At 40.1% G+C, this 10,514-nt stretch overlaps 1 protein-coding gene across 2 annotated transcripts in view; it reads left to right on the plus strand.

Annotated features, from left to right (window-relative positions):
- Positions 1 to 9,714, plus strand: part of OPHN1 (oligophrenin 1) — a 486,250-nt gene extending 476,536 nt beyond the window's left edge. For both annotated transcript variants that reach the window (XM_028126580.2, XM_088028996.1), the window contains 3 exons: positions 382 to 547; positions 1,573 to 1,623; positions 9,681 to 9,714. In XM_028126580.2, coding sequence (XP_027982381.2) covers positions 382 to 547; positions 1,573 to 1,623; positions 9,681 to 9,714 — 251 coding nt within the window. The remainder of the gene's footprint in view (positions 1 to 381; positions 548 to 1,572; positions 1,624 to 9,680) is intronic.
- The last annotated feature ends 800 nt before the right edge of the window (positions 9,715 to 10,514 follow it).

A 10,514-nucleotide genomic window follows, 5' to 3' on the forward strand; every position in this document is an offset into this window, starting at 1 on the left:
TTGCCTAAATACCTACTATGTGCCAGGCTCATACTAAACATGTTAGTACCTAATTAAAATTTTAATATCTTTGTAAGATAATGTATTATTGGTCTTCATTATATAGATGAGGTAACTAAGACTTAGCAGATTGATATTACATACCCTAGGTCACACAAATAGAAGTTCTAGAGCTGGGTTTCAAACATAGGCTTTCTGAAGGATTAAGCTGCTGGAAGAATTACAAAAAAAAAAAAAAAAAAAAAAGAAAAGAAATCCAGAGTTGTTATGACCAAAAATAGTTGGACGCTAAGGGAGGTAGCGCAGATAACTCCAGTATTGGATGCCTGTTCATGAATAGTGTTCCATTTGGCTAACCATTCAAGTAATTTTCTCTTTCAGGAGATTCTGACAGTTTCAGCAAAGTGCGGCCTCCAGGAGAAAAGCCTACCATCGTCCGCCCCCCAGTGAGGCCTCCAGACCCTCCATGCCGGGCAGCTACTCCCCAAAAGCCAGAACCAAAGCCAGATATTGTGGTTAGCAATGCAGGGGAAATCCCATCATCTGTGTAAGTAGAGTTTTTCCTCAACCTTGGCCTAAGGCTCATCTTAGGCCACCAGGAGTTCTTTCCAGGATCACCATAATGGTTGTGAAGGGTATACAGTGCACAACCCCAGGGTATCATTCACTTCATAGTCTAGGGAAATGTCACAGACAAGCCCTGTTTGGAGTGTTCCACTCAGCACCCAAGGCTGAGAGATTTCACTAACGCTGCCCTGATTTCTGTAGGGTGATAAGATTACCTTCTGCTTTCATGCTCCCTTGGCTCTGGAAATTTTTCATATTTTCTTATTGCTACTGTAATGAACAGATTTGTTCATTGTACTTGTGCCTTCAGGCTTTCTTTTTAAATCAGTGGTATGATTTTTTTTTTTTTAATCTTCTAAAATGACTCAGGTTCTCCAGAGAGCCTCTTGCAGGGTAAGAACTGAGCTAATGGCCAGCACGTTTTCCTGAGGTGGGACTGGAAGCCAAGAAACGAGGTATAAAGTAGCTAAGGCAGGGCCACAGCAGCTCTCAAGAACTAGCCTTGTATGGTCATAACTAGCCTGACTGGTCTCTCTTCAGCCAGTGCTTGGGACCCCTCTCATATACTGCCTCCTAGTATTCCTTTTTCTTGTGTCTCTTGTTTTCCATAATTGTAAAATGGGCGAAATAAGAAAAACAAAGCTTCTATCATGTTGATTAAGCAGCTAAGTGTATTTACGAAAATGTCAACAATTTATACATTGAAGCCAAGGACTTGTTTCACTTATTTCTCATAAGAATAGCCTGAACAAACAACATACTTACACCACTCTGAACCAAGGGAAAGCAAAGGGCATTAGACGTAGCCTTGAGGGTGCTTATGGTCTCTGAGTCATTTCACATTCTGATATTTGGGTTCTCCTTAGGCCCTGGTCCTTTGCAAGCTAGGGAAGCCCCTTCAGTTGGTGGCCTGTTTGGTTTATACTTTTTGTCTTGTCCATTGTCTGTTGGTTCTCATATGTATTCCAGAGCAACTCATGGGACTTGATTGGCTTCTGTTTGCAGGGTGGCTTCCAGGACCAGGTTCTTTGAAACAGCTTCCCGAAAAACAGGAAGGTAAGACACATAGATAACAGAAGAGACACCAGGTTACTTTTTAATAAATGGATCATGAGCATCACAGTTGCTGTCTTACATTCTCTTTTTCTGTTTCTGTGCAGTTTCATCTCTGGCTCTCTGTTTGTTCCTTTCTCTCCCCTAGTTCTGTCTCTCTGTTTCCTGTTCTCTCACCCTACACATCTGTTTTTGTCTCTGTACATATGTTTCTCTGTCCTTGTTATTCTATTTGTCTCCCTCATACTCTTTCTTTCTCTGTGTCATTGTCATTCTCAGTCTCTTTCTGTCTCTCTTTGTGTTTTTCTACTTATATCTCTGTTTCTGTGTCTCTGTCTCCCTCTTTGTTTGTTTTACTCTTTTTCTGTCTCTCTCTCCCCTTTCCCTCTTTCTTTGCCTGTCTCTGTATCTGTGGTATCTTTGAGTCTCTGACTGTGTTTTTCTACCTCTTCCTCTCTTCTGCTTCTCTCGTCTGTCTCTCACACACACAGTACTCACATGCTAAGTAATACTGCAAAAGAACATGACATTCAATGTAGGTCTTGTTTTTTTGTTAGTTTACTTATTTAGATTCTATTATATTCTAAAAGGGCAGCTGATAGGAATCTATAGAATGCAACACTCACATAAACAGCCTTAGAATAAACACAGGTAAACATTAGGTGGTATGATATAAATCACCTGGAAACAACTGAGGGAACAAAAACATAAACAGATTTGCTTTCCACCCTAGACCCACTAACACAGAATCTCCAGGAGTGGGGCCTGGGAATCTCTTTTTTTGTTTTATTTCCTTCCTTCCTACCTTCATTCCAGTTTGTTTGTTTTTAAAACTTCTAAGGTATTGGTACAAATTGTCCAAAGTTTGGCATTTGGGACCCTTTAGAACAGAATACCTAAGAAATGGTTGCTTAGACTTTAGGGACTCTTTTGTGATTTTGCTCCATGTTGCTTTTTAGAGAGTTTGAAATTGTGTTTCCTGATGGGTGATAAGAGTATAACTCTTCTAGGTGGTCAGTTAAAAGAACAATGTGCCTTTACCAGCAGTGGAGCTAGGGTAAGTTTAACATCATCTGGTCAAAACTGTGAGACCTAACTCACCAGGACATGATACTGCACAGCAAGTCACCCTAGTTCTGCTTGGCAGTCAGCCATTAAACCAGGTCCAGTTCTCCTTAGACAATAATTTGCTATTTATTCTACCATAACAGATAAAAATGAGGTCAAGCTCCCAGATTTCTCTTACTAATACAGTAAAATTTTTGCCTAGGATGTTTTTAAATCAGGCTTAGTCAAATGTCCCTCTTGAGAAAAAAGATGAAAGAGAGAGACAGAGAGACTCTTTAATACTCTTAATATAGTACCCACTTTTGAGCAGGACCACTTCCTATTTTCTGGTGCTCCTTCCTCCCTCCCTAGAATAAGCCATATGAGAAATAAGTTACAAGGAAATGGAATGAAGTAAACTAGAATTAACAGAGTGAGCTGGGTATATCTATAAGAACACTCTTTAGAGGAAGTGATATCTAATTTGGGGCTTAAAAATGAGTAGAAATACACCAAAAAGTATGAGGAATTCATCTGTATCCTTGGACAGGGAACCAGTGTATTGAGAGAGAATATGTAAGAGGCATTAACAAAGTCCAGTAGAATCTTTAAGGCAGGCCAACTTCTAATAAGAAAACTATAGCCAAACTGATGTTGAGAGTATGGAAAGATTGATACTGCTGTCTGAGCTTTGTCACCTACTGCTCAGGGAATTCTTGGACCAACTCACAAAATAAGGGGTGGGGGGGGGGCTCTAACCAAACCAGGCACTTCAGGCTAAAGCACCACTCTACTTATCCTATGTTTAGGCCTCTGGAACATAGATTTAATCCTGTTCCTTATCCCCAGATTCCATCTTGCCAGGAGTGTGGCCAAGACTGAAGTGGATACACCTGTCCTCCAGTGTGTCATGAGCCATAAAGCCATATAGGTTCCTCCCATTTAGTATCCACATAGAAAAAAACCACGACTTCTGTCTATACTCCCACCTTGTGACCACCACTTACATCAGTACATCTACATGCTGGCCACTGGTCAAGATCCTCAGACTAGCCACATCAGTACCATCTATAGACATTGTTGGCAAGCTCTTCTCTCTGATGAAAATAATGATCTGTTTAGCTTTTGTTCTGCTCCTTTTTGCTTTCCATTTGTACCCAACTGTAGCCTGACATTTGAATCACTTTACTTCCTCATTCATCTCTCTTCCACAACCAATAAAAAATTTAAAACTTAAATGAAAATGGGAAGTGGTCCATCAAGAAGAGAAGGAAGGGGTTCAGCAAGGCAGAACAGCTTATGCAAGACAGGTTCAGTAAGTGATTAGTGTTGCACTTTGGCTATGATATTGGGGTGAAAAGAGGGAAGCTTATCTGGAGGTGAGGCCAGAAAGATAGACTGGGTCCAGATTGTAAAACCTTATATGACATACTAAGGAATTTGGTCTTTATACTTTAGTCCATGGGGAATCATGTAACCTTTAAGCATGACAATGCATACTCTGAGATGACTAAGTTGTGAAACAAAACAAAACAAAAAACAAATAAAACCTCATTCTGTTAGTAATGAGAAAGATAGATGGGAGAGTAAAGACTGGAGACAGAGACAAATTGGGAGGCTAATCATCATGGCAACAATTGATGAGGCCCTAACCTATGGCATTGCCAGTGAAATGGAATAGAAGGACAGATATGAGATAGACACAAGGAGACCTGGCTGACTTTTCAAACATGGAGCATTGGATGGGCAACTGGGTGGCTCAGTTGGTTAAGTGTCTGCCTTCGGCTCAGGTCATAAACCCAGGGTCCTGGGATTGAGCCCCACATTGGACTCCCTGCTCAGTAGGGAGTCTGCATCTCCCTCTCCCTCTGCCCCTCCCCACCACTTATGCTCTTGATCTTTCTCTCTCTCTCTCTCTCTCTCTAATAAATAAATAAAATATTTAAAAAAAAAACATGGAGCATTGGAGAAGGATTAAGAGGGAAAAAAGTCTGACTTGGAAAATTAAGTGGATGGTAACAATAATTAATCATAGAAGAACAGGTTTTGTGGGAAAGTTGCTCTCAATTTTGGACACAGTGTTTTTGAAGACCCTGTGGGATATTCAGATAGAAATGCCCAGTGCAGGTTGAGAGGAAGATGGTGGTGGAATAGGAGGACCCTAGGCTTGCCTCATCCAACGAACACAACTAGATAACTAAAAATCATCCCAAATATCCCAGAAATAGACATGAATACTGTCAGAAAAATCTCCTTAAATAAAGGGAGAGAAGAGGCCCCATTGAAGAAGGTAGGAAATGCGAAGAGTGGGCTTAGGGGAGAAAGGAATCTCAGGTGCTATGGAGGGGAGGGAGCTGAGGTTGCAGAGAAGGGCAAGAGAGAGACCAGCACACAGAGGAACACACAAGGAGAACATTTCCCTAAACCCATTGGCTTGGAAAATGAGAGTGGTTGAATTTCCTGAATTCTTGCACCAAGTGGGGCTTAAAGCCTGCAGTTGTGCTTTTTTTTTTTTTTTTAATTGATTCGAGACACAGGTACAGAGAGAGAGAGCATGAGCAGGGGGAGAAGCAGAGGGAGAGGGAGAAGCATAAAGGAGAATGGGTTTTGCTGAGATAGAGGCCTGGAGGCACTGTGCTGCTCCCGGAAAGAAGGCAGGCAAACAACCCAGGGAGAGACAGCGTGGAAAATGAACTGAAGAGCACCTGCAGAACACAGAGGGGAGACTGTTCACTCTTCTCAGAGTGCATCTCTGAGAGACAGTGTTCACGGAAATACCTCCAGGAACAAAGGAGCTGGCTGGTGCTATTTCACTCCCCACCCCTCAGCATAAACACAAAGCCACATGCAGGAAGCACAACAAACAAAGCCTAAAGCCAGGAAGAAGGAAGGAAATAATAAAGACTAAAGCAGAAATTAATGAAACAGAACCTAAAAAACAGCCAATAAAACAGATCAATGAAAGCAGGAGCTGGTTCTTTGAAAAAAATAACTAAATTGATAAACCTCTAGCCAGACTTACCAAAAAGAAAAGAGAAAGGACCCAAATAAATAAAATCACAAATGAGAAAGGAGAAATAACGACCAACACCACGGAAATACAAGCAATTAGAATATTATGAAAAACTATATGCCAGCAAATTGGACAACCTGGAGGAAATGGATACATTCCTAGAAACATATAAATGACGAAAACTGAAACAGGAAGAAATAGAAAGCTTCAACAAACCGATAACCAGCAAAGAAATTGAATCAGTAATCAAAAATCTCCCAACAAATAAAAGTCCATGGCCAGATGGCTTCCCAGGGGAATTCTACCAAACATTTAAAGAACAGTTAATACCTATTCTTGTCAAACTATTCCAAAAAATAGAACTGGAAGAAAAACTTCTAAATTCATTCTATGAGGCCAGCATTACCCTGATACCAAAACCAGATAAAGACTCCATTAAAAAGGAGAACGAGAGGCCAATATCCCTGATGAATACGGATGCAAAAACTCTCATTCAAATACCAGCAAACCAAATCCAACAGTACATTAAAAGAATCATTCACCAGGATCAACTGGGATCTATTCCTGGGCTGCAAGGGTGGCTCAATATTCAACAATCAATCTACGTGATATACCACATCAATAAAAGAAAGGTAAAGAACCATATGATCCTTTCAATAGATGCAGAAAGAACATGTGACAATGTACAACACCCATTCATGATAAAAAAAAAAAAAACCCTCAACAAAGTAGGGTTAGAGGGACCCTCTAACATACCTCAACATAATAAAGGCCATATATGAAGAGCCCACAGCTAATATCATCCTCTATGGGGAAAAACAGAGCTTTTCCTCTATGGTCAGGAACAAGACAAGGGATGTCCACTCTCACCACTGTTACTTAACATAGCACTGGAAGGCCGAGCCACAGGAAGCATACAACAAAAGAAATAAAAGGCATCCAAAACGCCAGGAAGAAGTGAGATGTTCACTGTTTGCAGATGACATGACACTCTATATAGAAAACTCGAAAGGCTCCACCCCCAAATTGCTAGAACTCATACAGGAATTCAGCAAAGTGGCAGGATATAAAATCAATGCACAGATGTCAGTTGCATTTCTATACACTAGCAATGAGGCAGAAGAAAGACAAATCAAGGACTTGATCCCATTTACAATTGCACCAAAACCATAAGATACCTAGGAAGAAACCTAACCAAAGAGGTAAAAGATCTGTACTCTGAAAACTACAAAACACTGATGAAAGAAATTGAAGATGACACAAAGAACTGGCAAAATGTTCCATGCTCATGGGTTGGAAGAACAAATTTTGTGAAAAATCTATATTGCCCAAAGCACTCTACACATTTAATGCAATCCCTATCAAAATAACAACAGCATTTTGCACAGAGCTAGAATAAACAATCCTAAAATTTGTATGGAACCGCAAAAGACCCCAAATAGCCAAAGCAATACTTGAAAAAGAAAAGCCAAGCTGGTGGCATCACAATTCTGGACTTCAAGTTATATTACAAATCTGTATTGATCAAAACAGTATGGTACTGGCACAAAAATAGACACATAGATCAATGGAACAGAATAGAAATCCCAGAAATGAACCCACAACTGTATGGTCAATTAATCTTCGACAAAGCAGGAAAGAATATTCAATGTGAAAAAAGACAGTCTCCCCAACAATTGGTGTTGGGAAAAGTGGACAGCCACATGCAAAAGTATGAAACTGGACCACTTTCTTACACCATACACAAAAATAAATTCAAAATGGATAAAAGACCTAAATTTGTGATACACGGAAGCATTAAAATTCTAGAGAACACAAGCAGTAACCCCTTTGACATTGGCCATAGCAACTTCTTACTAGATATGTCTCCTGAGGTAAGGGAAACAAAAGCAAAAATAAATTTTGGGACTTCATCAAGATAAAAAGCTTCTGCACAGTGAAGGAAATAACCGACAAAGCTGAAAGGCAACCTACAGAATGGGAGAAGATATTTGCAAATGACATATCCAATTAAGGGTTAGTATCCAATGTATATAAAGAACTTATAAAACTCAACACCCAAAAAACAAATAATCCAGTTAAAAAAATGGGCAGAAGACATGAAAAGTCATTTTTCCAAAGAAGACATCCAGATGGCCAACAGACACATGAAAAGATGCTCAACATCACTCATCAGGGAAATGGAAATCAAAACTACAATGAGATACCATCTCACATATGTCAGAATGGCTAAAATCAACAACACAAGAAACAACAGAGGTTGGTGAAGATGTGGAGAAAGGGGAACGCTCTTGCAATGTTGGTGGGAATGCAAACTGGTTCAGACATGCTGGAAAACAGTATGGAGGTTCCTTAAAAAGGTATAAATAGGGGCACCTGGGTGGCTCAGTCATTAAGAGTCTGCCCTCGGCTCAGGTCATGATCCCAGGGTCCTGGGATCGAGCCCCACATCGGGCTCCCTGCTCGGTGGGAAGCCTGCTCCTCCCTCTCCCACTCCCCTTGCTTGTGTTGCTGCTTTCGCTCTCTCTCTGTCAAATAAATAAATAAATAAATAGATAAATAAATAAATAAATAAAATCTTAATAAAAAAGGTAAAAATAGAACTTCACTATGATCCAGCAATTGCAGCACTAGGTATTTACTGAAAGAATACAAAAATACTAATTCAAAGGGATACCTGCACCCCGATGTTTATAGCAGCATTATCTACAATAGCCAAAATATGGAATCAGCCCATTTCTGACTGATGAATGGATAAAGAAGACGTTGTGTGTACACACACACACACACACACACACACACACACACACACACAATGGCTTATTAGTCATTAAAAAGAATGAAATCTTACCATTTGCAACTACTTGGAGATAGAGAGTATTATGCTAAGGGAAATAAGTCAGAGCAAGACAAATACCTTATAATTTCACTCAAGTGGAATTTATGAAACAAAACAAATGAGCAAAGGGGAAAAAATGGAGAGAGAGACAAACCAAGAAACAGACTCTTAATTATAGAGAACAAACATGTTTACCAGAAGAGAAGGAGGTGGGGATGGGATAAATATATGGTGGGCATAAGGAGGGCGCTTGTGGTGAGCACCGGGTATTGTGTGGAAGTGTCCAATTATTCTATTGTACACCTGAAACTATTATTACATTGTATGTTAGCTAACTGGAATTTAAATAAAACGTAAATAAAAAAGGAAATGTTCAGTAGGCAACTGCAACTTAGAATAGTAGTTGGGGTTCAACCCACAGAGATTTAAGGGTAGAACTGTTGAGTACAGCCACTGTGCAACTTCCTGGGGCATTTACACTTACCACAATATGAATAGTGGCCCTTTGGTGGGTTCTCAATATTTGGTGGTGATTTAAACCATGAATGGGATAAGATCACTCAGGAAGTAAGTATAAATAGACTCAGGAAAGAAGTGAAAAACAATGCTACAGAAATAGCCCTGGGACCAGCTATTTTCTGGGATATTCTGGCAACACTATATAGGGCTTCATTCTTTAGGATTGTCTCTTCCCTCCAGCTCTTCCCAGACAAGCCTAATTTAGTACTGATATAAGCACATCAAGAGGCTGGGGAAAGTTGGTTTGATCTTCAAGGCAAAGGATGATTCATGTTTTGCATGACATTTGCCCTTCCTTCCACCTTGCCCTTCTACCTATTAGAAATAATCACAGAATATAGTCTTTGGGCCAGTTTCTCTGGGCTCCACTAACCCATAGTCTAACACTCAAAGGATTGTTCTGACACCTGAGAGATTTCTTTGTATCTCGCCTCGGTTCCTGGGCTTGCTAAATCTGCCAGAGAGGTAGCCCAACTTATAAGCATAGATCTAGATGTTCTGAAACATTTGGATGGAATCACTTCCCATTTTTCAAATGGACTCTTTGGCACTGGCCTGGAAGGGTCACACATCCCCTCGCTTTGCCTTTCCAGTTCTGATTTCTAGAGTCTTAGTGAAATGTTTTTCCTCCTTTACCCACAGTTCTCAAGGCAGAGTTCCTGGAGATGAGAGTTGAGGCCTCCGGTATGTAGTCTCCACTCCTGATTACAGAACCTTGTAACACGTAAGCCTTCTTTATGGGATCTGAGCTTTTGAGGACTAAAATATCTTGTGGGTCCAGAGGATAGGAACATATTCCATGTCTCAGTTCATTAACCTATAATTATGTGACCCTTAAACTTACTACCTTCCAATTCTGAGGTTCCCTGTGTTTTTAAGTCTCCTTCCTCTTTCCTTTCTTTCTTCCCCCAACCAAATTACAGTGTAGTTCATTTGGAATCCCAGACTCTGACATTTGTGGCAAGTACATTTCGTTCTCTGAGCCTCAGTTTCCCAATCTGTAAAATTAAAAGTTTGGAGCCCTATAACTCTGACATCAGTAACCTCTCTTTTGGTATTATGGCAAGTACCATGAGTCCACTTCAGTATCATGTAGAGACTTCACACCTTCAGACCAAATCACTATTTAAGTCTTTTCCCCTGAACCTCTATCCTTAGTCCTGTATATTTGTTTAATGAAAAGTACTTTCACTTCCATTATTTCATTTGATCCATATCAGATGCCAGAATAAAGAGGATAATATATATTTTAACTTAGCAAATAAAGGAACTGAGGTTCAGAAGGGATAAATTAACTTGCTAAGGTCACAGGAGCTACAGAGATCATAGAATTTATTTTTCTCTACGTAGGAGTTATAATTGTTTGGCTATCATATTTCTGGCATGACATGAACCAGTATATATATAAATGAGATCTGGGTATCTGGAGAAGAGCTTTCCATTTGTTCCCCAGCCTCCCTTTACTTCCTATCACTG

The sequence above is a fragment of the Eumetopias jubatus genome, unplaced genomic scaffold, assembly GCF_037043125.1.
Source record: "Eumetopias jubatus isolate StellerSeaLion01/CBP00866 unplaced genomic scaffold, mEumJub1_p1.0 scaffold_11, whole genome shotgun sequence".
NCBI classification, from domain to species: Eukaryota; Metazoa; Chordata; class Mammalia; order Carnivora; family Otariidae; genus Eumetopias; species Eumetopias jubatus.